Source organism: Theropithecus gelada, chromosome 16 (genome assembly GCF_003255815.1).
Source record: "Theropithecus gelada isolate Dixy chromosome 16, Tgel_1.0, whole genome shotgun sequence".
Classification (NCBI taxonomy): domain Eukaryota; kingdom Metazoa; phylum Chordata; class Mammalia; order Primates; family Cercopithecidae; genus Theropithecus; species Theropithecus gelada.
In genome coordinates, this window is record NC_037684.1 from 47,714,998 (window position 1) to 47,741,648 (window position 26,651).

General features: G+C 54.0%; 1 protein-coding gene across 3 annotated transcripts; it reads left to right on the forward strand.

Moving 5' to 3' along the window:
* The first annotated feature begins 1,278 nt into the window (after nucleotides 1–1,278).
* On the forward strand, nucleotides 1,279–26,036 carry GPRC5C (G protein-coupled receptor class C group 5 member C). Of its 3 annotated transcripts, XM_025362941.1 has the most exons (6): nucleotides 1,279–1,354; nucleotides 16,627–17,709; nucleotides 20,708–20,802; nucleotides 23,359–23,508; nucleotides 25,353–25,444; nucleotides 25,865–26,036. In XM_025362941.1, the coding sequence occupies exons 2-5, from the start codon at nucleotides 16,659–16,661 to the stop codon at nucleotides 25,410–25,412; spliced, it is 1,356 nt and encodes a 451-aa protein (XP_025218726.1). In that variant the 5' UTR covers nucleotides 1,279–1,354; nucleotides 16,627–16,658; the 3' UTR covers nucleotides 25,413–25,444; nucleotides 25,865–26,036. The 3 variants fall into 3 exon arrangements, with proteins under 3 accessions (XP_025218726.1, XP_025218727.1, XP_025218725.1); XM_025362942.1 differs by lacking the exons at nucleotides 1,279–1,354; nucleotides 25,353–25,444; nucleotides 25,865–26,036 and adding an exon at nucleotides 7,316–8,932 and having other exon boundaries at nucleotides 23,359–23,937; XM_025362940.1 differs by lacking the exons at nucleotides 1,279–1,354; nucleotides 25,353–25,444; nucleotides 25,865–26,036 and adding an exon at nucleotides 10,511–10,571 and having other exon boundaries at nucleotides 23,359–23,937.
* Nucleotides 26,037–26,651: the final 615 nt, after the last annotated feature.

Consider the following 26,651-nt stretch of genomic DNA (forward strand, 5'->3'; position numbering starts at 1 on the left):
ACCAGGGGCTCTGGGATCTGTGGTTTCACTTAAGCTCCACAGCAAGTCCCAGAGGCAGGGGTCATTGCCCCGCCTTTTTTTTTTTTTTTTTTTTTTTTGCGCTATGGAGTCTTGCTCTGTCGCCCAGGCTGGAGTGCAATGGCACAATCTTGGCTCACTGCAACCTCCACCTCCTAGGTTCAAGCGATTCTTCTGCCTCAGCCTCCGGAGTAGCTAGGATTACAGGCACCCACCACCACGCCCAGCTAATTTTTTTGTATTTTTAGTACAGACAGGGTTTCACCATGTTGGTCAGGTTGGTCTTGAACTCCTGACCTCAAGCAATCCACCCACCTCAGCCTCCCAAAGTGCTGGAATTACAGGTGTGAGCCACCGCGCCCAACCCATTGCCCCATTTTATAGATAGGCAAGTTCTGTGCTCTTTGGACTCCTCTGCTGCCCCTCTGGCTCTAAAACTGTGATTCCATGCGGGGAAGTCAAAACCCAGGCTTAAGGCCAGGCCTGGGTGACAGAGCAAAACTCCGTCTCAAAACAAACAAACAAACAAAAACCCAGGCTTAAGCTTTATGTCCATCGCCAAGTGACCTTGGTAGGCTCCTCCCATCCTCCCACCCTGGCCTCCAGCTTCCCCAAGTCAGTCCCATTGTCTGGATGGGGGCGAGGAGGGCTTCTCAGAGGCCAAGCCTGGGGCACTTTGCTTTGCTGGAAGTTGAGATGGATTACACCTCGAATCATTTGTCCTCCAAACTCAACTTTCTTTTATTGCTTACACTGCAGAATCATCCAGTCACAATTAAAAAAAGAGATCCCACATAGTCTAGTGGTTAAAAAAAATTTCTTTTTTTTAATAGGAAAAAAGACCCTCAGAGGCAATTGGTCACTGGGTTTAACTGGGAGGGATTGTTTTGTGCCTGTGAATGGGTTAATGTACCAGGGTGGGCATGAGGACAAATTATAAAACTAAAGGAAAATGCCGAAAGGCCATGTGAGTGACAGCAAGAATGAAGCCCTTTGCATCCGAGGGTTGAAGTATAGACCCAGGTCCCACTTTAGCATAACCACAGCTGCTATTAAGACCCTCAAACGCACCATCAGTGGTTCTGAATTTTGCATAATGATTGAACTCTGCCGTATCATCAGAGGGGAGGAGAACGGTGTGGAAACCAAAGGGCTGAAATTTCAGCCTCTGCCAAGCCTTCTGGGGCTCCATCACACTCCCAGAATAGTGCGGCTAGGTTCCCGGCAGCCTCGGGCTGAGTCAAGCCCCAAGCACTGCCGGGGACAGCTGGGGCTGGACACCGCCCAGAAGCCAGCTGGCTGGCCCTGCCCTGCCCTGCTGGAAGCGCCATCTCTGGTGAGTGGGAGCATGTCTGGCTCCCCTGCGGCTCTCCCACCATTACCTGGGGCCCCAGCTGAATCCAGTTGCGTCTGGGGTGGCCTCAAATCCCAGGCAAGAGGGTGGCATTAGTGAGTGGGTCTCCTGAAGTCTTTGGTGGCAGTGGCTGGAGAAGGTGTTAAAGGGCTGAATGGTCCTGCAGGCAGGGGAGGCTGCAGCGTGTGCCAGGCAGATGTGACCTTAGGAGGCCAGTGGCCACCAGCAGAACAGGGATGGGAAATGAAGATGGGCGGGCAGGGAGACACAGCCCTGCCTCAGGCCAGGCCATTGCCCCGTGCAGCACGGTCTTGAGGCTGGCTTCTGAAGGTGAAGGGATTGTTGGGAGAAGAGAGGGTGGCCAAGCCCATTTCTGACTTGACAACAGTTATGTGTTTTCCAGTGGCCTCCTTCATTCATTTATTCCCTTGCAAGTATTAACCGAGGCAGGGCCCAAGGGTAACACAAAGATGGGTCAAGCACACATCTTCCCTTCCCAAGAGCTTATACCTTGGTTGGGGACATAAAGCATGACAGAAATAACCATCAATAAGGTAGAAAATGTCAGGGCTATATAAGAGATAAGAGAAGTGTACTGGGGAGCACACGATAGAGAGGTGCAAGTCCAGTGGGCTAAAGGAAGATAGTTCTAATCCACAGCTAGCCACTGAGCCTCTATGAACCTCAGTCTTTAAATATAGAAGATGGAGACAATAACATCTGCCTTATGGTGGCTTATAAGGTTGTAAGCATCAAATATATATAAAAGGTGCTTGAAATTGTACAGCACTATACAGAGGTAAGCTATTATGGCTATTGTATTATCCAACTAGCCAGCATCTCTCTGAACTTCTCCGCCTGGAATTCTGGGAGCCACAGGAAGCCCAGGATCTGAGTACTGGGTTCTCATCAGCAGCAAAGCAAAGTCTAGACCCTGAGCCCTCCTTTCCCCTTACAGAAGGCTAACAGCCCCTCTCAGCTCTTGGCCAATCAATCCAATCAACCCACAGATATGTGGTGCCCATTTTTTGGATGTATAAAACACTATGCTAGGGATTTCTTGGAGAGGCATGAAATCCAGAGTCCATTCCCTACAGACCTATCATGAGCCAGGGAGGTAAGACCTCTGTTTATAAGATACACGGGGCCGTGCACGGTGGCTCATGCCTGTAATTCCAGCACTTCGGGAGGCCAACATGGGCAGATCACCAGAGGTGAGGAGTTCGAGACCAGCCTGGCCAACATAATGAAACCCTGTCTCTACTAAAAATACAAATAAATAAATAAATAAATATAAATTAGCTGGGTGTGGTGGTGGGCTCCTGTAATCCCAGCAACTTGGGAGGCCGAGGCAGGAGAATCACCTGAACCCAGGGGGCAGAGGTTGCAGTGAGCCAAGATCAAACCACTGTACTCTAGCCTGGACAACAGAGTAAGACTCCATCTCAAAAAAAATAAAATAAAATAAAAGGCAGAGCCATGTAAGAGTAACAAATGCACTCCAGTAGTGGGATCCCAGGAGAGCAGAGGGAGGAAGAGGACTACGGGGTGGCGGGCACCAGCAAAAGCTTCTGGGAGGAGCCAAGGGCTTTAAAGGGGGATGGAATCAAGGGGCTGAGAGGAGGAGAGAGGCATCCTGGATTGAGAATACAGGACATGTGAGCGAAGTCACAGGAAGGCAAGTGCGGGGGCGAGGCAGACTCACAGCAGGCTTCTCAGGCTGGAGTGACAATTTCCCGTGGGGGAACAGGAAGGAGAGGAGGCTGGAGCCAAGGTTAGGGTACCTACAGGTTGCAGAGGCCTTGAATGCCGGGCAAGGGAACCTGGACTTTCACATAAAGGCACCAGGAGCCAGTGAAGGTGTTAGGAGTGAAAGGTGTTGGGGTGAAGTCAGTGAAGGTCCTGCCCTGGATGGGGGTTTGCAGGGTGACTGGAGGAAGACTGCCACCAGAGGCCATCAGTCTGGGGGCTGCTGTAGCCACTGCAGCAAGGCAGAAGGAATGCTTCCCCCTGACCTGCTCACGGATTGGGGTGAGATGCTTCCTGAAGGCAGGGGAACGAATTGCAGGGCTGGCTACACGTTTCCGTTTTGATTTTGATAGAGGCGGGCAGACTGAGTGGCCTGGATCCCTGGACCCTTGGCCTTGAGGTCTGGCTCTCAGGATTGGCTCAGTCTGAGGGTGGAGGCTGACCAGATCAAAGCAGCTCAGGAGCCCCCGTTCTCTCCTTCCACAGGGAGTTGGTTAGTGGCTACTGAGCCCTGGGCAGGGAGGGGGATGAGGGAGGAGCAGATTTTGCAGCCATGGGGGAGGGTTCAGCATCAGGTGACATTCCGGTGGCCTCTGCCCAAGGCCTGCTTCCGGGTACACTTCCAGAGCGATCACCCATGGGCAGCCGGTTGTGGTGAGTGACTGTTTCACTCGCCTGCTCCCTGGCCCTGGTTTTCTGCTTCTTAACGGGCCCGGATGGGACCAAAGTCCTTTCAAAAAACTGGGCAGTTCCCACTGCTCCACACAGAAAGTCCTATGAGCCTACAAGAAAAAGAGATTTGGCCAGACACGGCAGTCGGGGCAGTAACCAGTTAATATGAGCCTGGGAGCAAGGAGAGGTGAAATGCTAACTGTTTACCAGCAGCCGGCTGTGGGTTGCAGGGCACCCAGCCACCTAGCACAGGATTCCAGGCCCCAACTTGTCAGGAAGCAGGAGCCCCACCCTCAGCTCCGCGAGGGACTATTCCTCCCCCACTGGGGCCTGGCTGTTCGACCTGGGGCCCTCCACTCCCCGGGCAGAGGGAGCAGGCCTTCGACTCTGTGGAGGAGGAAATGGTTCCTATTGGAGATTCTGCAGGCTGAGACTGCACTCCAGAATTCCTGCTGCCCAGGCAAACTGGGAAGTCCCTCGAAACAACACAACTGACCTTTGGCTCTCTCTGGATAGGCCCCTCCATGCCCCAAGCCAGGGTGCCAGAGCCTCCTACCCTCACCTCTGATGCAGGGCATTGCAGCCCCAGGGGAGGCGACTTCTCCAGTAGTCACTGGGGCTTGCCTGCTTCCCAGAAAGTGGGGTACGGGAGGCAGGGTAGGGGTGGTGCTGTTTGCAAGGCTGCTGGTGTGAGGGGAAGATCAGCCGTGGCCAGGCACAGAATAACAGATATTCTACAAGCATTTACTGAAAACATTTACCCACACCCGTCTGAGTGCCAGATGCCAGGGAAAACAAGATGAGTGAGACGTGTCCCTGGCTCTCTAGAAGGGCACAGTGTAATTGGAGAAAAAACCAATTTAGAAGGCTAATTATGATACACTAGGATAAATGATAAATAAATGAATGCGTAACAGGCTGTGGGTAAAAAGGGCAACTCACAATGGGTCTTTCGTGGGAAGGTGTGGATTGCTTCGCAAAGGAAGGAACACTGGAGCTAAGCTTTGGGGCAGGGGAGATTTTTAAAAACTTTTTATTCACACAGAAAAAGGAGGGTGAGAGGCATAAAATGTTCGAGGTGGAAGGAACATCACAGGTGAAGCCTCAGAGCATGGCATGGCAAAGCTATTCCAATCACGGTGAAACAGAACAGAAAGAATGCCAGCTTCTGCAAGAGTTGGGGTTAAAAACCATTAGGCGAGGCGCGGTGGCTCATGCCTGTAATCCCAGCACTTTGGGAGGTGAGGGAGGGAGGATTGCTTGAGCCCAGGAGTTCCAGACCAGCCTGGGCAACATAGTGAGACCCCATCTCTACAAAAAATACAAAAATTAGCCATGCATGACGATGCACTCCTATAGTCCCAGCTACTCGAGTGGCTGAGGCAGGAGGGTTACTTGGGCCTGGGAAGTTGAGGCTGCCCTGAGCCGAGATCGCAATACTGCACTCCAGCCGGGGTGACAGAGTGAGATCCTGTTTCAAAAATAATTAATTAATTAATTAAAATTTAAATTATAAATAAAAACTGGTAGACCTGTCAAGGCTTAGAGGGAATGACAATCACACCAGGAAAGCGGAGGCTGATCGCTGGCTCCCTGTGAGCACCTGGCTTGTGTGAGGAACATTCCAGACACAGCTTCATTCTGGGGGTGATATCATCCAGTTTTACAGTTGAGGAAAGCAGGGCTCAGAGAGATAAGACCACTCACCCAAGTCACACAGCCGGCAGGTGGCACAGGTGTGCTCACCCCTGGACCTTGTCAAGACCTCAGACATCTCTGAAGGAAGCTTTCCAACGAACAAAGGTGGTTTCTCACTCTGCCAGTAGGAACCCAACTCAGTGGGGGTGGAGGTAGTTGGGTGGTGGACACAGACATGCTTCTCCGCAATCCAGAATCTTTTTCTTCCTTTTTATTTCATATATTAAAAAAAAAAAAAAATTAAATAGGCTGAGCACAGTGGCTCATACCTGTAATCCCAGCACTTTGGGAGGCCAAGGCAGAAAGATCGCTTGAGCTCAAGAGTTCGAGACCAGCCTGAGCAACACAGTGAGACCCCATATCATTTTCTTTTTTGTTTGTTTGTTTCAATAGAGATGAAGTCTTTGTTGCCCAGGCCGGTCTCCAACTCCTGGGCTCAAGCGATCCTCCCACCCAGGACTCCCAAAACGCTGGGTTTACAGGCGTGAGTCACTGTGCTGGGCCCCGAGATCTCTTTGAACAGTAGCACTCTTTGAACACTTCTCAGAGTGTAGTTTTTTGGTGAAAACGGAGTTCGCAATGGGTTCTACACCTACTGGGGTATTAAATTAAGGTGAAGGACATTTGGGGGCACAGAGGACCCTGTGGCTGGAGTTTTTCCGAAAGCAAAGCCACCTCCCAGGAAACTTTCCTTCTAGCGTCACAGGTTCGCTGTGTCCACAGCCCCCACCAGGGTCCGACTCATGGTGGAGGGGTCTCATGCCTTCTCCAACTCTTGCCTCCCCACTCTGAACCAGCACAGGCCCGTGGGATTAGAGCAGAGGCCAACAGGGACCCTGAAGGCTGAAGCCCATGTCATCCGCCCCAAAGGACTTGCTTTGTCCTTTAAAGGCAGATCCTGCCCCAGAAGTGAGATGGATTGAACACAAAAAGAGCAAACAGCTCTCAGGAAACCTCCCTACATTTCCACTGCCATCTACTATGCAGGGCTGGCGGTAGGAGGGCTCCACTGCTGGGGTGCCCAGGCCTCACATGCCCCAGCCTTTTCCCTGCCTGGGTGGGGAGGGAGGGGCCAAGAGTTGCCTTTTTGGAGAATCTAGGTAGGGAAAAGCGAGTCCCCAAGCTTGAAAATAAATTGAAACACACCTGCCAGATGCACAATTCATCTTTGGCTTCTTAAGGTCACAAGCAGTCTCGGAGACTACTTCCTTTCCACCTTCCTCTAGTTCTTATCTGGCTTTTCACATATGCTAATGAGCAGCCCCTCCCAGCACACTGTGTTCAGCACTGGTCGCCTGGTTCATGAGAACTAGTCCCAGCCCAGAGTCATGGATGCCCCTCGCTTAGGTCTGACCCGCCGTTTGCCTTTCTAGCGTGGGCACCCAACTGCTTGGACCCTACAAGCGTTTGCCTCCCTGGCATGGGGGCCTCTGAATCTTAGGGTGGGGGGGTGGAGCTACGGGAGGGAGCCCAAGAGTAAGGAACAAATCAGCAGCAGCACTGCGCCCCTCTTCTTTTTTTTTTTTTTTTTTTTTGAGACAGAGTCTCGCTCTGTCGCCCAGGCTGGAGTGCAGTGGCCGGATCTCAGCTCATTGCAAGCTCCTCCTCCTGGGTTTACGCCATTCTCCTGCCTCAGCCTCCCGAGTAGCTGGGACTACAGGCGCCAGCCACCACGCCCGGCTAGTTTTTTGTATTTTTAGTAGAGACGGGGTTTCACCGTGTCAGCCAGGATGGTCTCGATCTCCTGACCTCGTGATCCGCCCGTCTCGGCCTCCCAAAGTGCTGGGATTACAGGCTTGAGCCACCGCGCCCCTCTTCTTGAAGAGACGTGAAACAATTCAGTCTCCGCCACCGCAGACCAGCCCGTCAAGGCAAGGCCAGGAAGGGATACAGGGTTCTAGAGAACCAGGGCCTCTCCGCCAGCTCCAGCCGCTAAGCAAACATTCCCTCCTGGAGTCAGAGAAGCCGGCGTGCGAGGGGAGGAACCAGCCTGAGGTTTATCGCTCCAGCAACTCCGGGTGATTCATAGAGTTTAGGCTCCCAGTTGTCTTACACCGGGGCAGGCACGCAAACAAGCAGCTCGGGAGATACCCACCCTTTTCCCTGCCCCCGCTCCTCCACCTTGCTACCCCCTAGCCCGCGACCAGCTACCTCCCCTCCCCCTCGCGGGCGCTCGGGGTTGAGCAAACACCGGCCGCCCGCCCCGCCTGCCTCGCCACCAGCTGGCTCCGACCGGCGCGCCGCTGGCGATCCCCCAGGCAACTCGGCGTCATGAGAACAGGCACCCCGAGACTCGGCGCCCTGTCCTCCCTCCGCGTCCCCAGGGCCCCGGCCAGACCTAACAACCTCTCCCTCCTCCGTGCGCCTCGGCCCCTACGGGCCTCTGGCGCGGGCTAACTAGGCCTCGCGGCCGGTCCCTGGGACGGCGCACCCCACCCGCCGCGAGGCCAGCAGCCCCGGGGGAAGGCGGCCGGAAAATCTCCTCTTGTTTACCGGGCTGGAGAAGTCCCAGCCTGGATTCGCTTCCCAATTTCTGCGGTCCACCTTCAGCAGATTCCTGGGGCCGGAGGGGAAAGGGTGGCAACCCACAGATCCAGCCCGGGACAGGGAGTGGGGGTGGGGCTGGTGGGAACCTGACCTCTTGGAAAGGTCCCCCGGCTGCTGGAGGGGACGGACTCGGAGTCAGAACCGACGTGTCCCGGAGCGCAGAGACCGAGGGGGCCGCGCTAAACACTGTACCTCGGGGAACAAAACCGTGAAGGCTAATTAGGACAAGTCGGAGCAGGGAACCGGGACGCTGGGAGGCGAGCGCGCGCTCCGAATTGGGCAGAACCTGGAACGGTCGCAGGAAATCCGGGCGCGGGATAGTCGGGCCCAGGGCGACCTTTGCCCACGGTGCGGAGTGGCTCTGGACTCGGCCCACGCGTGAGAGGAGCACTTGGTAACGATCCCACGTACGCTTTGTGACCGGTGGGGGGTCCCAGAGAAGGACCGCGCGTGCAAAAGGCGAACCTCGGTGTGTCCACGTGTGCAAGCTGGGGAGGGGAGGGGACGCAGAAGGCGTGACAAAAAGACGGACTCTGTGTCTTGAGTGTGCGCCTCGCTCCGGCCCGCTCCCAGCGAACTGTGCCCTAAGTGTGTCTCACGGGAGGGCCAGGACGAAGGTGACAAAGGCTAGGTGTCCCCCACGGAGACGCGCCAAGGTAGCCCCACGCGTGTCCGTACGCGCGCTCTCTGGGAGACGCGGTGGGGGGTGCGCAGGGCTGCACCCCCACACCGCTTGCCCCGGAGAAGGCCAAGCCCAGAAAGTGAGTGCGCGTGAGTGTGCGCGCGCCCGCGTGCGGGGGCGTGGCAGTCAACAGCAACAAACCACACGCCGGCAGGGCCAGAAACTCCCATCTCCCTCCCTAGCCGGAAAGTGCGAGTCGGCCCAGCCTGGAGGTGAGTCGGGGCGGGGAGGCCGGGGCAGGCTTTGTTCCTGTGTAAACGGAGCGCACGTACCTGGAGCGCGACGGGCGCCCGATAAGTGCCCTGAATGGAGGTGATGTAACGGTGATGCAGGCGCCAGCCCACCCTCGCCGACAGCAAGGAGTCCTGCCTGGGGACAGGCCCGCGCGAGAGCGAGCGACCTAGCGCGCCCGGCTCAGCCTCGGTCCCGGGGAGAGGCAGGCCCTGCGTCCCGGCCCGGGTCCCGCCATCCCAGCCAGGACCGGGCCTGGCCCAGCGCCCCGCGCCGAATCCCTCTCACCCCCGCCCGCCGCCCGCCTGGGGCTGGAGTTGGCCCCAAAGGCTGTGCAGGAGCGGGGCCCGCGGCGAGTCCCAGGTAAGGGCTGCTGCCTTCCCGCTCCGCCCTCCCTCTCCGCCGTCCGGAAGAGTCGGGTCGGGCCGGCGGGGAGTGGGCGAGGGCAGAGGCTGGGGCTGGGACATCCTGCGGGCGGGGGACGCCGCACCAACTCCGCTCGGTCGCTGAAAGTTTTCAGACCCGAGCAGGCTGGGGGCTGGGGCTGGGGAATGGGGGATGGGAGAGCCCGGCGCTGCGGCTCAGGCTGGAGGGAGGGGAAAGGACTCCACGATCGGGGTCTCCAATGGGAGCCCCTCCACCGCCTGCCTCTCGATGGGAGTCCGCAGTCACCCTCTCTTGTGGGTCGGCGTCCTCTCCGCCGCCTGCTACTGTGGATGGGGAGGGCAGGTTTCTGTAGCCCTAAAAATGGGAGAGAGAGACTGGTTCCCTTGCTCCCCATTCCAGCCATCCGGGGAGCGCAGGTGTAGACCCCAGTACCGTCGACCCAAGTAGGGACGAGAGGGCTCAGAATCTCCCTGAGGGAAGTTTGGAAATTCAGACTATCAAAGCGCCTCTCCTTCTGGCAGCCTGGCCCCTAGATCCCGAACCCCCACTCCCGGCTGGCTTTTCTAGCGTCCTTTGCACCTCCATCCTCAGGCCCGCAGTGTTACACGCAGGAAGACCCAATCACTTACAAACTCCACGACCAAGATCCTAAAGTCCAGGGGAGGAGACTGTGTTGAAGTAGGGTTTTGTGCTCCTGGAGCGTCGTCCCCCCACCCCTGTGCCTTCAACTGTGACTAGGGGAGGGAGTGCCTTGGGGGCCGGGGCGCATTCCAGAGTGACATTCCAGGACAGACCCTTGAGGATTTCCAAGTCTCAGAGTGCTCAGGGCATTTTGGCCCAAATGCCTGGTCTTGGTGCGGGGCAGGGATAGGAGGATAGAGGTGGGCTGTCTAGGCTGAGGTTCGAGCAACCCCTCCCCTCCCCCTCCCCCCCACCAACCTACACACTGAGCCCACTCCTTCCAGGCACAGGCTTCTCCTGTGCGCCTTCTTATTGATGGGGTAAACGCCTGAGCGCCCTGGACAGAGGGGTGAGACAATGGGACCTAACCAGGGACTGGGAGAGAGGGATGGAAATGGAGGTAGGAAGGCTGTCAGTGAGGCCATCCTCTTTCCCGATAGGCTGTACAGTGTGTGGGATGGGAGGAAGGCAGGTGCTCTGTGGTATACCTGGGTGAACCTCCCTGGAGAGTGCCCTGGTCACAGCACCCTTGAAGACAGCCATTGGCCATGGGTCAGTGTTGAGCTTGGTTGGCCCTGTGACACGCTGGAGCTCTCTTTGCAGGGTGGTATCCTTTGCCCTGGTGGGTGGAGGGGGTCTCAGGCTTGTGTGTGCATGATGCTGGAGCCAGGAAGGGGGTTTTGCTCTGGAGAAGTGAGAAGGCCTGGCTGTCTCCCCTGCTGCTGGATGAAGCCACTTGTTGCTGGGGGAAACCAGTCAGGGCTGCTTGGGCCTCAGCCTCTGAGCCCACCAGGCCTCTGCACCCCCTGCAGAGAGAAGGAGGGAGGAGGGAGATTCAGCAACTGGACTGGTCTGATTCAGAGGAGAGCTGGGGGCCGGGTGGCTGAGCCTGGGGAAAGGCCGATTTCAGAGGCGATTAAAAATATTTGTACAACTGATTCCAGGGAAGTGAAGCAAAAGGCCCTTTTGTCCAGAAAATAATCTGAGGCTGGGGCTGGGCTTCAGCTGTGGGATCCGGGAGACTCAGGGCAGAAGGAGGTTCCCCTCCTACCCCACTCATTGTACCCTCTGAGAATCTTTAAGCAAAAGATGCAACTCCAAAATGGAGGGGGCAGCCTGGGTACGGATCAATGCACCTGAGACCATCCAGAGGTGACTTCCAAATGCCCAGTGTGTTCAGGCACAGCACCCGCTGTGGCAGTGAATTCTAGAATTCTTGTTCACCAGCTTCAAAGACCTTCCAGCCCTGGAAGGGAGACACGGATATGATTTGAATGTTCAGGGATCAGAAGGCTCAGTCTTAGTGCGGGATCTAGGGACCCATAGGAAGCAGAAGGTTCCTCCAGGGTCCTGAGGAAAAGCCTCTGACCAGAACTCAGTCCATCTTGTTAGTCCCTTAGCCACCATCTTAAAAGTGGCATTGGGCCAGGCACGGTGGCTCGCACCTGTAATCCCAGCACTTTGAGAGGCTGAAGTAGGCACATCACCTTAGGTCGGGAGTTTGAGACCAGCCTGGCCAACATAGTGAAACCCTGTCTTTATTAAAAATACAAAAAATTAGACGGGTGTGGTGGCGGGCGCCTGTAATCCCAGCTACTTGGGAGGCTGAGGACAGGGAATTGCTTGAATTTGGCAGTTGGAGGTTGCAGTGAGCCGAGATCACCGCCATTGCACTCCAGCCTGGGCGACAAGAGTGAAACTTTGTCTCAAAAAAAAAACAAAAAAAAACCCATGGCATTGGCTGAATGTGCACTCCCGGCATCAGAGGGCTGGAGCTGTGTTCTTCTGAGCTTCTCTTAACTCTCTGAGGGTCCTTGTCCTAGGCAGTAGATGAGAGCCACGCCCAGAAGGCCCAGCTTTCTCACCTGAGTCCATGCATTTCTGTCGTCCCACCTGCTCTTCCATTTCTGGGGGTACCAGAGAAATAAGGTCTTTCAGGATGGGACCAGGTTGTTTCCTCTGAGGCTATTAAGTTGCTCAGCAACTTCCTAAAAGCAGCAGCCTGGCTGCTGGGCAGCAGCATGGTACCCAGATGCAGTAAGGGGCAGATACAGGTTCCTCTCTCATTCCCTGGAAGTTTCTATATTGAGGGGGTTGGCAGGAGAAGCAAGACTTGAAGGGTCAGGTGCAGAAGGAAGTTGCTGGTCACCAACCACAAAGTCAGGGGGAAATGGGAGGTGGGGGCTTGGGGACAGGGAGCTGTGATGCTTTCCTGACCCTGGCCCAAGTGCCTGTGGGCTTCTGGGAGCTGGCAGGGTACACGCAAATATTTCTAGGGCAAGATGGATCAAGAAGAATGAGCGACATTGGTCCCTGGCTTGGTTTTCTGTAATGACATGCCTGTTAGATTTGAACTTGTAGTGTGGGCTTTAGCATCCTTTTCCCCCACCTCTGCCCGCCAACAAGTCCTTCGATTGTGTTTTGGAAACGATCTCTCAGAGCTGGCCATTATGGCTTTACCTTTGGCCTTGACCTTTAACTGAGATGAATGTGCGCCCCCCCCTCCAACAAACCGATTGCCTGTGCATTTTTCCCAGACTCATTTATTAAAAGTACAACCCTGGCTATGCCCCCATCATGCTGAAAACAGCCTTCAGTGGCTGGCTGTTACCTTTAGAATAATGCCCCCAGCCTTTAGAATAATGGCCCCAGCCCCACCCCTGTAGCATTTCCAATGTGTCAGCCAGCAGCTGCAGCCTCCCTTTGCAAACTCAGCTGATAGTTAGCAAACTGAATTCTTTTTTCACTTGCTCTGGACTTGGGCTCAAAGGGCTTTGATTCACACCGTCTTTTCTGCCTTACACGTCCCTCTCCTTGTTCCCTTCACCTGCTCAGCCGTTCCTCACATTCTTCAGGGCTTAGCTTCTGGGTGTCCCTGTCTCTTGGCGGTGTCTGGGACCTGGTATGTTTTTTATTAGATTCTGAGTAAAACTCTGTGGAACAGTCTTTCTCTGCTCTGCCTGTTTCTCTTCTGTGTTTCTGTAGCCCCTGTCTCTCTCCTACAGGTAAATTCCATTGTGTGGCCCTTAATCATATTCTTCCTTGTGTAATTTTTGTGAGTACCTACCTTATCTCTCCTGATAGATTTTAAATGCCATCAAGTCAGGGACTATGTTCATGTTTGTATTTTCCACAGCTCTGGGAACAACAGGGCCTTTCCTTCCCAGGTGCACAGTCAATATTTGCTGATTTGGAGTAATTGCCTGCTCTAAACTGGGCCCTGGCCGAGGGAGGTGGGGTGAAAAGCCCTTGTAAGTACAGGTGCCCGGAGGCTAAGTGGCAGTTCTGAGGGCTCTCTTCCCTATGTCCAGCGTCAAGCCCAAGTTCTGGCTGATTGGCTGTGGAGCCCAAGATGAAGTTGAACATTTAGGACCCCACAGAATGTTGTTATCCATAAATTATGTCCCGGGAGTGGCTCCATATTACTCCTTACCTTTTTTGTTGTTGTTGTTGTTTTGTTTTGTTGAGACAGAGTCTCGCTCTGTCACCCAGGCTGAGTGCAGTGGCGTAATCTCGGCTCTCTGCAATCTTCTGCCTCCCGGGTTCAAGTGATTCTTCTGCCTCAGCCTCCTAAGTAGCTGGGATTACAGGCACGTGCCACCACGCCCGGATAATTTTTGTATTTTTAGTAGAGACGAGGTTTCAGCATGTTGGTCAGGCTGGTCTGGAACTCCTGACCTCGTGATCTGTCCGCCAAAAGTCCTGGTATTACAGGTGTGAGCCACTGCGCCCGGCCTACTCCTTACCTCTTAGCCCTCTCTTACTCCTCTTTCCTCTTTCCAGCACTTATAAATAAAATACAGTTGGTGCTTTATTGATTTCCAAAGTCCCCTACAGAAGCTTATTTAAGTCCTGCATTAGAAGTGAAGAGAAACTACCTGTTACAATGCCAGTTATTTAGGAAAACAACAGTACATTTGCATGAGATGGTTAATTTTAAGAGTTACTCTTAAGCAAGCTTAATTGAAAGATGAGGTAGCTGAGATGGCTAAGACGACCTAAATATTTTCAAGTGGCCTGCAGACTATTTGAAGGGACTTTGACAATGGATCCTCTTTATTGTGTCCATTTCACTGAATTTTATGAGTTTCATTGCCCCTGATTTAGTAAGTGTTCTTTCACATATGAGTTATGGACAGAATTTTTTTTTTTTTTTTTGTTTCTGTGCTGAAAAGAGGGACAATTTCTATCAACTGTGGGATTTAGGCCTTTTGTTTGCCTATTAGAAATTAAGTAGCCAGGAATGGTAGAAAAAGTAAGGAGGTAAACCGTGTATAAACAACCTCACAATCCCCCTAAGAAAGGAAGAAGGGTAGCAGCCTTACAGAATACAGTTAGATAATGCCATTCCCCTACCAGCCACTAGTGGTCACTGTCAGACCAGGAAAGCTTGGTTGCGTTTCCCCAGAGAGTTCCTGATGAAGCGGGGTTACAACTAGTTATTTCAACACGGGGTGACTTAAATGTGGACTACCTGCATTCATAGAATTTTGAAATGTATAACCTGCTTCTTAAAGCATTTAAGATTTCTTTTTCTTTTTTTTTTTTTTAGTTTTCTTTCTTTTTTTGGAAACAGTCTTGCTCTGTTGCCCAGGCTGCAGTGCAGTGGTGTAATCACAGCTCATTGCAACCTCGATCCCCTGGGCTCAGATGATCCTCTGACCTCAGCCTCCCAAGTAGCTTGGACTACAGGCACATGCCACCACACCCTGCTAATTCATATATATATATATATATATATATATATATATATATATATATATGTTTTGTTTTGTTTTCTTTTGTTTTTATATGGAGTCTCACTCTATTGACCAGGTTGGAGTGCAATGGCACAGTCTTGGCTCACTGCAACTTCCACCTCCCGGGCTCAAGTGATTCTCCTGCCTTAGCCTCCTGAATAACTGGTATTATAGGCGTGCACCTCCACCCCCGGCTAATTTTTGTATTTTTAGTAGAGACGGGGTTTCACCATTTTGGCCATGCTGGTCTCGACCTCCTGACCTCAAATGATCCACTCATCTTGGCCTCCCAAAGTGCTGGGATTACAGGCATGAGCCACTGCGCCCGGTTGCTAATTTTTGTATTTTTTATAGAGACGGGGTTTCACCATGTTGCCCAGACTGGTCTCAAACTCCTGAACTCAAGCAATCTGTTCACTTTGACCTCCCAAAGTTCTGAGATTATAGGCATGAACCACCGTGCTCAGCAGCATTTAAATTTTCAGTGTTAGGTTCCTGCAACTACATTTAAAACTTTTGATTGGAAAAAACTCATTGATTTGGTCTTTAATATCTCTTAACCGGTTAAATCCATTACCTCCACTTCATGTGGGAAAATCCAATCGGTATTGGGAGCAGAGGTTTGGTGTTCTTCTCTGACACAGATCTGTGGCATTTGGTAGGGTGGCAGTGAGTAGATGGAGTGAAAATTACCTTGCTGGTGTTAATAAAAGCTAACTTTCTTGCCTTCTAGCTACGACGTCTTTTTTTTCTTTCTTTTTTTTTTTTTTTTTGAGACAGAGTCTTGCTCTGTCGCCCAGGCTGGGGTGCAGTGGCACAATCTTGGCTCACTGCAACCTCCGCCTCCTGGATTCATTCCATTCTCCTGCCTCAGCCTCCGGAGTAGCTGGGACTATAGGTGCTTGCCACTACGCCCAGCTAATTTTTTGTATTCTTTAGTAGAGACGGGATTTCACTGTGTTAGCCAGGATGGTCTCGATCTCCTGACCTCGTAATCCACGCGCCTCGGCCTCCTAAAGTGCTGGGATTACAGGCGTGAGCCACCGCGCCAGGCCACTACGACGTCTTAAAGTCTTCTATTAAAGATTAATTCCTTTGGGTTTTGCATTGCCCTTGCCTGGTTCTTGCTTTTAAAATGTTAATGCTCTGAAGGAAAATTTTGGCATTAAGTCATTAACTCCTTAGCTGGGGACTTTATTTTATCCTCCACTTCTGCTTCTGAGCTAAGCAAAAAATGTAGGATTCTGAAATGGAGACTTGGCACTAAAAGTGGGAAAATGACTGTCTCTTCATTTTTCCTGGCTGTCGGCTATGCCTGATGCAGGTGCTTGTTAAGTCCTTATTGAATGAATGAATGAATGAATGAATGAATGAATGAATGAATGAGTGAATGCATGCATAGCTGACTGGCTATGGATTTAGGCCTTACAGGAATGGAGTTTAGGGACATAGCAGCTGACCTCCTGAAGCCTGGAAGTCCCAGGGCAGAGAGGAAGTGCTGGGTGGGTGGTATGCTTAGTCTTGACTTGTTCACAAAGCCCCTTCATCTTCCACCCTAGCCGCCAGAGCTCAGGGAATATCTGAACCCAGGTTATGGTTGGTGGAAGGGAGGGAACTGAAAATTCAATGACAGGTTTTTCCTTTGCCATGGCTAGGAATAGGGCTGACAAATGGGCTTCATCTCATTTGCCTCTCTGGCCAGTTGAAATTCCTCTCAGGAGTTCTGTGTTAAGAAGGATTCTGAGGTCCAGAGAGCCTCATGGTCAGCTGGCACTGTCTGCCTGGGTTTGGGGTGGGGAAAGCAGCACCATGTATGTTGGAGTCTGACCTTGGAGGACTAATTTTGTCCCTTTTCCTTCTGTCTCTAGGGACCCAACCAGAGCCTGGCCTGGGAGCCAGGATGGCCATCCACAAAGCCTTGGTGATGTGCCTGGGACTGCCTCTCTTCCTGTTCCCAGGGGCCCGGGCCCAGAGCCATGTCCCACCCGGTTGCAGCCAAGGCCTCAACCCCCTGTACTACAATCTGTGTGACCGCTCTGGGGCGTGGGGCATCGTCCTAGAGGCCGTGGCTGGGGCAGGCATCGTCACCACGTTTGTGCTCACCATCATCCTGGTGGCCAGCCTCCCCTTTGTGCAGGACACCAAGAAACGCAGCCTGCTGGGGACCCAGGTGTTCTTCCTTCTGGGGACCCTGGGCCTCTTCTGCCTCGTGTTTGCCTGCGTGGTGAAGCCCGACTTCTCCACCTGTGCCTCTCGGCGCTTCCTCTTTGGGGTTCTGTTCGCCATCTGCTTCTCCTGTCTGGCGGCTCACGTCTTCGCTCTCAACTTCCTGGCCCGGAAGAACCATGGGCCCCGGGGCTGGGTGATCTTCACTGTGGCTCTGCTGCTGACCCTGGTGGAGGTCATCATCAATACAGAGTGGCTGATAATCACACTGGTTCGGGGCAGTGGCGACGGCGGCCCTCAGGGCAACAGCAGTGCCCGCTGGGCCGTGGCCTCCCCCTGCGCCATCGCCAACATGGACTTTGTCATGGCGCTCATCTACGTTATGTTGCTGCTGCTGGGTGCCTTCCTGGGGGCCTGGCCTGCCCTGTGTGGCCACTTCAAGCGCTGGCGTAAGCACGGGGTCTTCGTGCTGCTCACCACGGCCACCTCCATTGCCATATGGGTGGTGTGGATCGTCATGTATACCTACGGCAACGAGCAGCGCAACAGCCCCACCTGGGATGACCCCACGCTGGCCATTGCCCTTGCCGCCAATGCCTGGGCCTTTGTCCTCTTCTACGTCATCCCCGAGGTCTCTCAGGTGACCAAGGCCAGCCCAGAGCACAGCTACCAGGGGGACATGTACCCCACCCGGGGCGTGGGCTATGAGACCATCCTGAAAGAGCAGACGGGTCAGAGCATGTTCGTGGAGAACAAGGCCTTTTCCATGGATGAGCCGGCTGCAGGTGGGTCTCTGTGGATGCCCCCAGTGGCCCCTTTCTCCATCCTATGTCTTTTACTGCAGGACAGGGATCCAGTCTCTTGAGCAAAATGGAAAATTTTTGAGGTTTTCTGTAGTTTTCTGCCTAAGTGTCTCTAAATTCCATTTAATTTAAAGATCTTTTTTTTTCAGCTGGGCATGGCAGATCATGCCTGTAATCCTAGCACTTTGGGAAGCCAAGGCAGGTGGCTCACTTGAGGTCAGGAGTTCGAGATCAGCCTGACCCATATGGTGAAACCCCATCTCTACTAAAAATCCAAAAAAATTAGCTGGGTGTGCTGGTGCATGCCTGTAATCTCAGCTACTCGGGAGGCTGAGGCAGGAGTATCACTTGAACCCAGGAGGTGGAGGTTGCAATGAGCCAAAATCAAGCCACTACACTCCAGCCTGGGTGACAGAGTGAGACTCCATCTCAAAAAAAAAAAAAAAAACAATTTTTTTTCTATATTCATATAATTCATGCATATATTCTCACCTTAAAATTTCAAACATTACAGATAAAATGAAAATTTCCCCAGCTGCCTCCCCAGTCCTACCCATCCCATCCTGTTCCATCCCCCGAAGTGAGCGCTATTGACCGATATAATATCTATGTGCCTCCGTTTCTCCATTTGTAAAATGGGGATAATGACAGTGTCTATTTCATAGGGTTCCTGTGAAGATTAAATTCATTAGTGCCGGCTGGGCGCTGTGGCTCATGCCTGTAATCCCAGCACTTTGGGAGGCTGAGGTGAGTGGAGCTTGAGCCCAGGAGTTTGAGACCAGCCTGAACAGAGTGAGACCCCGTCTCTACAGATAATTTTAAAAATTAGCCAGGTGTGGTGGTGCACTCCTGTGGTCCCAGCTCCTCAGAAGGCTGAGGCAGGAGGATTGCCTGAGCCCAGGAGGTTAAGGCTTCAGTGAGCCGTGATTGCACCACCACATACCAGCCTGGATGATCTCAAAAAAAAAAATTACTGAGTGCCCGGCCCATGAAAAGCACTCTTGAAGAATTAGCTATTTGCTGTGTGTGCGTGACTATTATTTTACATATTTTACTAATACCATCTTTCCAGAACTTGTTTTTCTATTATGTATGTATCCATAATCACCTTAGGTTTCTTTAAAAGGAAGTATTTTTCAGATAATTTTTTTTCTCTTTTCATTTTTATTTTTATTTTTTGAGACGGAGTCTTGCTCTGTCACCCAGGCTGGAGTGCGGTGGCGTGATCTTGGCTCACTGCAACCTCCGCCTCCCAGGTTCAAGAGATTCTCCTGCCTCAGCCTCCCAAGCAGCTGGGATTACAGGCGTGTACCACCACACCCGGCTAATTTTTGTATTTTTAGTAGAGACGGGGTTTCGTTATGTTAGCCAGGCTGGTCTCGAACTCCTAACCTCAAGTGATCCATCTGCCTGGGCCTCCCAAAGTGCTGGGATTACAGGTTTGAGCCACTGCACCTGGCTTTTTTCTCTTTTTAATAAAAGTACTTGGGGTGCCGCGTAGTGGTCTCAGCAGCGCCCTCGTTAGCTGTGCAGCCCACTAGCATTTCCTCAGCACCTGCTCTGTGCCAGCTCCGGTGCTAATCCCCTTACCTATGTGGCCCGTTGTGCGCTTCCCACCTGCTCTTCCTCAACCTGCTGGCTGCAGCCCCTCATCTGAAAATGACCTGGAAATCTGGGGGTACCATCTCAAAGGCGTTACCCTGTCCCCAGACTGTGCTGATCTGGAGGCCTGGGGGCTTCAGACTTTCTTAACTGCCCGGTTAACAAGCACCGGCTCTGGGGTCTCTGCCGGGAGGTCAGAGTCAGGCAGTGGAAGTTCCAGAATTAGAGACATTCCTTTCTCTTCTACAAACTCTGAAATCCTCATAATCCCTGCTTTGGGGAAAGAAATGACCGTTGTCCTGCCGGGCACTTGATCTTTGATCTGCCCACCTGGGCTGAGGTGCTGGCCGCAGCCCTAGGTGGTCCCTGTCACACGCACAGTGTGCGTGGGGGCGCGGAATCGGCAAAACCCACTGGAGAGGCGGGGCTTATGGACAAGTGCTGGGAGGAGCCTCAGGCCCCGCCCCCACACCGAATGCCTGTCAGGGCCAAATGGTTCTCAACCTTCGGGCTGAGTTTTTATTTCCTATTTTCTTTTTTTTCTAAATGGAAAAATCAATAGAGTGAGCCCAGCCTCAGCACTTAGGAAACCCTATATAGGTTGCGGTCCCTCAGAGCTGCGGGACCGTCAGCCTTGCTGGAGCCAGACATCCGCTGTGCCGTCCTCACAGCAGGGCCTGCTCCGAGGCCCCGGGGTGGGTCAGCAGCCCTCCTCAAACACCCTGGGAGTGCCCAGCAGGGCGGAACAGATCGGGAAACCAACACCCCAAAGGCACAGGGAAGTATCCCTGGAGCTACAAATAGTTCTGGAAATTTGCCAGGGGGCTATAGGATGGGACGTGTGTGAAGGCTCCCTGGCCAGGCTCCGGGTTGGTGTAGTGGGGAAGGGGCGCCCAGGTCGGCCTTGGGAGGACATGAAGAGGCTTAGGCCGTGGGGTCTCAGATGTATTTACCCCTGCGCCTGGCAGCTGGCCCATGGTGACAGGCAGAGCTGGAGGCTGGCCATCTTGGAAGGTGGCCGAAGGTCCATGTGTCCTCTTGGCCCCTGGCCCTGGAGGGCGGATGGGGATGTGGAGGTTGCTGACAGAGCATTTTCTCAGGTGTTGGGTCAGGGGCTGGGGGGTCTACAGTGCAGGGAAGCCCAGCAGTGTTGCTCACTCCCATGCATCTGTACAAAGGGGTGCTAGGTTTGGGAGGGGGCCCCTGTGTTCACAACCTCATCCCCAACTTGGCCACTCCTGGGTTAGAGACTATGCCAGGGTTGGCCTGCCCCCTGTACCTCTTCCCTACCCCCAGAGAGCCTTGCTTGGCTTGTGGGAGGTGGGGAAGGGAGCTGAGAGCCCTGGGATCTTCAAACTGTTCCTGCTTTTCCTTGCAGCTAAGAGGCCTGTGTCACCATACAGCGGGTACAATGGGCAGCTGCTGACCAGTGTGTACCAGCCCACCGAGATGGCCCTGATGCACAAAGTCCCAGTAAGTGGGTTCCCCAGGTCCCCATGATGCAGCTGGGCTACAGACACCAGTCTCAGCAGGCCAGCGGGAGAGGGCCATGTGGCCAGAGCTGGGTTGGGTGGAGATGGTAGGGGGAAGGCAAGCTTCTCCATCTGGTGCTTCTACCTGGGGAATCCAGAGCCCCAGTTCTTAACTTCCTTGTCCTGGAGTCAGCGTACCCACCACCTCCAGCTGCACTGCAGTGGGACCCACCCTGTGTCACTGGGGCATTGCACACAGGCTGTGTCAGGATGCTACAGGGAATGCTGGGTGAGCTCTCCCTGGTGGGAGCTGCCAGCTTTACCCTGGAGAGCTTGTGGAGGGACAAAGGAGGGTCTCAGCCAGGTGTTACCAAAATGGACCAGGATCCAAATGTTGCAGGTCTGGATAGGTGTTTCCTTCTCAACTACAGCTGTGCCCAGGGGGCCCACGACTCCCCTCCCGCTCCGGCAGGGAGCAAGTCTCGACCTTACACCTCCCCTGGGTTCTGGAAACTAGATGCTCCATTAGCCAGGGGAGGGGATGGGAGCAGGAAGACAGTGGGTTGGATTCTACTTGCTCCTGTATGTGTTCCTCCTCCCGGCTGGCAGAGGCTGTGGGGAGAGGTCAGTGACCCGTCTTGGCAAGACACTGGGAACAGGAAGCAAGGAGGTCAGCCGGGTGGCGTTCTCATCCCCCTCCCCGCCCTCTCTGTGAGAGCCGCAGGGCAGGGGGAGGCGAGTGTGGCTGAAGCTTCCAGTCCCAATGCCTCCCCTCTCCCTGAGCCTGAAACTGAACCTGGGCAGAGGAGAGTTTCCGGAGGACCAGGAGTGGAGGCTGCGGGCCGCCAGCTCTGGTGGGGAGTGGGCAGCCACAGGAGCTTTTCCTGAGTAGCTTCCCTCACTGTTGTTGTGCCTCACTCCCCAGCACCTTTGGAGTCCGCTTCCTGGGGGATGATCTGGATGAACAGGGATATTTTATCTGACCGGTTCTCAAAACATGGTACCCGGACCACCAGCATTAGCCTCACCTGGGAGCCTGCTAAAAGTGCAAAGGGGCCCAGGTGCAGTGGTTCACATCTGTAATCCCAGCACTTTGGGAGGCTGAGCAGGTGGATCACCTGAGGTCAGGAGTTTAAGACCAGGCTGGCCAACATGCCGAAACCTCATCTCTACTAAAAACACAAAAATTAGCCAGGCATAGTGGCACATGCCTGTGGTCCTAGCTACTGGGGAAGCTGAGGCCAGAGGATCCCTTGAACCCGGGAGGTGGAGGTTGCTGTGAGCCGAGATTGTACCACTGCACTCCAGCCTGGACAACACAGTGAGACTCTGTCTCAAAAAATAAATAAATAAGAAATAAAAAAAATAAAAGTGCAGATGGGACGGGGCCAGAGCTGGGATGTTAGCATCCCTTCAGGGCATCGGCACCATGGGGGTACTACTCAGCGCAGATCCGCAAGCCCTGCTTTCAGCACTCCCTCCCCCAGCCCCAGTTGTTGCCAGCTGCATGGGGCCCGCTGTGTAAGGTCCGGCTATGAGTCGGTGAGGCTTATCAAGCAGTGTAGGTGATTCCAGTGCATACTCATCCGTGGATTGGGGCCCGGATGTAGATGTTCCAGGGGCCACGTGGACAGGGGCCATTGCAGACAGGGCTGAGGACCTCCTGAGCCTGATTGACTTGAAGGCTGGTTTGGGGCCTGGGAGCTACAGAGATTTGGTGGCAGCTCTTTCGCATAGGGCTAAGACAGATGGGGCCAGGAATTCACCTTCCCTCCAGCATGGGAGCCAGAACAGGTACCTCAGGACCCTCTTCACCCCACAGCTGGCGTCTCTCACCCACATGGGAGCAAGACCCAGCGCCAGGCAGAGAATTCAGATTTCAAGACTCCAAATCAGGGCTGGATGCAGTAGCTCAGGCCTTTAATCCCAGTGCTTTGGGAGAGTGACATGGGAGAATTGCTTGAGGCAAGGGGTTCGAGAGCAGCCCTGGCAACGTAGTGAGACCCCCTCAATCTCTACAAAAAAAAAAAAAAAAAGACACTAAATCAGACCGGCCAGCCTAGATGCCTAGAGAGATGTGTGGGCACACCCAGCGCCATGTCCTCGGCCAGGGGAGCCAGCAGCTGTGATGCTGTGCGTATGGTAGTGACAGGCGGTAGACTCGGGGTAAGATTCTTGGAGGAAGGGGCCTGGGAGCTATACCAGACAGGTAATAGCAGCTCTATGTGGCTGACCCTCCACTGGCCCTAGCATTTCCCTAAACAATTAGAAGCGGGAGGGGGCTTGAGAAGAGGACCCCCCTCTGTGAAGCCCCAGCACCATCCAAGGTCACCAGGGGCCTTGTTCCCATGCCCAGAGGCAGGGCAAGATAAGGGGCTCAGGTCTGGCTGTCCCAGGCCGTCCCTGGGGCCCAGCCAGAGGGGGCAGAGGGGCCGAGGGGGGAGTCGGGGGGGGATCTGGCAGGCCCAGCCCTGCAGGAAGTGAGTGTTTGTGCATCCGCCCCGGCGGAACCTGGCTCCCGATCCCCGACTGTGAGACCGCCTGTTCTTCCTTCCAGTCCGAAGGAGCTTACGACGTCATCCTCCCACGGGCCACCGCCAACAGCCAGGTGATGGGCAGTGCCAACTCGACCCTGCGGGCTGAAGACATGTACTCGGCCCAGAGCCACCAGGCGGCCACACCGCTGAAAGACGGCAAGAACTCTCAGGTCTTTAGAAACCCCTATGTGTGGGACTGAGTCAGCAGTGGCCAGGAGAGGCGGGCGGATTTGGGGAGGGCCCTGAGGACCTGGCCCCAGGCAAGGGACTCTCCAGGCTCCTCCTCCCACTGGCAGGCTCAGCAACATGTGCCCTAGAGCTAGAAGGGCCTCCCTCTCTGCCAGTGTTTTGGTGGGTGTCCTGGGTGTCCTTGCCCACTCCTCAGTGTTTGTGGAGTCGAGGAGCCAACCCCGGCCTCCTGCCAGGGTCACCTCCGCGGTCACACTCCAGCCAAATAGTGTTCTCGGGGTGGTGGCCGGGCAGCGCCTATGTTTCTCTGGAGATTCCTGCAACCTCAAGAGACTTCTCAGGCGCTCAGGCCTGGATCTTGCTCCTCTGTGAGGAACAAGGGTGCCTAATAAATACATTTCTGCTTTATTTACTCTCGCTTTGGGATTGTGGTTTCTGAGCTGGGCTCCTGGTTTCTGATGAACCTCTCCTCCTCCATGGCCTGTGGGTGACTTCTCTTTCTTCCCTCCAAATCCAGCTCATATTTAAAGCTGCTGCAGATTTTTCCCGTGCAATTAAGTAGCTGATGCCTCTCCCCAGTGAGGGGTTCTTTAGCAGGTCCTCTGTCTGTATTGTGTGCAATCAGAATGAACACCCAGGCTCAGTGCGTGCCTAGGACGCAGTCCTACACCCGGGCTTGTCTGAGGTCAGGCAGCTTTCCTCTGGGAACCCCCCTTCAGTGGCTGCAGGGACAGGACTGGGAAGGTGGGCCTTGAGCAGGTGGCTCTGTGTATAAGGGAAGATGAACTAATTTCAGCTTCTCCTGAGATGAATAACGGTGAAGATCCCATAGCGGACAAAGTGGGGACTCATTCTGCTCCATGCTTTGAGATCACACCGTGCGATACGTGCAAAGGAATGGCCTAGAGAGGGTCAGGAATTGTTTACAAATGGGTTGACAAAAGTGCAAAGGGTTGGGCCAGGTCCTGGTTGGGTTCGTTCCTGAGCGGTCATTAAAATGTCCATTTGTGCAGGGCGCGATGGCTCAAGCCTGTAATTCCAGCACTTTGGGAGGCCAAGGTGGGAGGATCACTTGAGCCCAGGAGTTCCAGATTAGCCTGGGTAACATAGTGAGACCCTGTTTCTACCAAAAAGAAAAAAAGTGTTTTAATTAGCCAGGCATTAGTCCCAGCTACTCATGGGGCTGAGGTGGGAGGATCTCCTAAGCCCAGGAGGTCGAGGTTGTAGTGAGCTGTGATTGCACCATTGCACTCCTGCCTGGGCAACAGAGCGAGACTCTGTCTCAAAAAAAGAAAGTCAGTTTGCTCAGTACTTTATACTAAGAAAAAGCCTTTCCTCAGCAGCTCATTTTTTTTTAATTTAATTTATTTATTTATTTTAATTTTTTTTTCTTTTTTTGAGACAGAGCCTTGGTCTGTTTCCCAGGCTGGAGTGCAGTGGCGCAATCTTGGCTCACTGCAACCTCCACCTCCCAGGTTCAAGTGATTCTCCTGCCTCAGCCTCTTGAGTAGTTGGGATGACAGACATGTGCCACCACACCTGGCTAACTTTTTGTATTTTTAGTAGAGACAGGGTTTCACCATGTTGCCCAGGCTGGTCTTGAATTCCTGGCCTCAAGTGACCTGCCCACCTCAGCCTCCCGAAGTGCTAGGGTTACAGGCACGAGCCACTTCACCCGGCCCATCAGCTCATTTTAATCCCCAAGGCTGCCCTGGAAGGTGGGCAGGACTAGTATGCTCTCCCTTTTCCCAACTCAAAATCCCAGAACTGTACCATTTTGGGGTGAGACAGGGCCTCAGAGTGGTTACACCGCCCCCTTTTACAGGTAAGCGAACTGACCCAGAGAGGTCAGGCCAACCCCAACCAGGTTTTCCTCAGACTCTGACGTCCAGCAGCCTTTCTCCGTGGCCCACCTGGGTAAGCCAGTCCAGTGGGTGGCACTTCCAGCCGTGAGGATGAGACAGCAGGGTCCTGACCTTTGGACGCTGCTCGAGGCTTTGCCGGGGGCTGCCAGGCCTGCCCCGGGGAGCCTGCTCTTCCCAGGCTTGGGAATGTTTCTCCCCAACTAGTCAGAAGCTATTTTCTGATACCGGTTGTAGGGGAAAAACTGTTTTTGTTGAAAGGGACAGAAAAGTTGCTGGGGAGAAAGAAAAAAAAAAACTTGAAAGGGAGGGAAAGGTTGCTGGAAAAAAAAATAAACTTCTCCCAAACTTCTCCTTCTGTGCTCAGATTGCATCAGCCTCCTGGGGACTGAAACACTATTTTTAAGTAAAAACTAGTGCTTGGGCCCTGCGTGGTAGAGTCCCCTTTGACTCTTGTTCTTTCTGGTCACTTTAGGCTCAGTCCCCGCAAAGTAAAACGAGATGGTAGAAGCCCTCTTCCCGGAACCGCACGGCATCCTGATCCTCATTCCTCTGTACCCAGGCTGGGCTGGGCCCAGCACCTTTCCTGTCCTTGTCATTGAAGCTGGGAGGGGCCGGAGGCCACCGACCTGAAGCAGTGGACCGAGTGGGCCCTCATGAAGCCCTGAGTGTGTGACTGGAGCACCTAGGGCCACCTCCCTTTCCTGCCCAGCCCATCTTCCTGGTTCCCAGGTGGCTGCAGCTGCAAGGAGCTGTCCGCAGGCCCCCAGGCTGCCTCCAACTCCCCTCTTGACACCCCCCACCCCTCACCAAATCACAGCCCCTATGTCCCCAGGCTGTGGTTCTTCAGATTGCCATCCTCCCCTCTGTGAACAGCAGGCCTCAGTGCGCCGTCTTGACTCTGGACCTTCCTGGCCCTGCCATCTTGGTGTCTGGCACTGGCTTGTCCCGCCCTCTGCCTAGATGGATCTCCTCCATGAGTCTTTGAGGCCAAGCCAGGGCAGCAGTTGGCCCTTGCCCTTCTCACCAGGGCCTCCTACCACCACCTGGACTGTGGAAGGCCACTGAGATAGGGGCAGAGCTCAGCCCGAGGCTTGGGCACACTGCTTCTCTTCACGGCCTATGGGTCCCCGATCTGAACCCCTGGGGTGTTTCACTTGAGAGCCCCTGAGCCGTCCCCATCTTCCACGAAGCAGGTCCCACCAGCAAGCCAGGGCCAGCCCTGCCTGAGCTCTGCCCCCAGTGCCCCTCACCATCTGGGA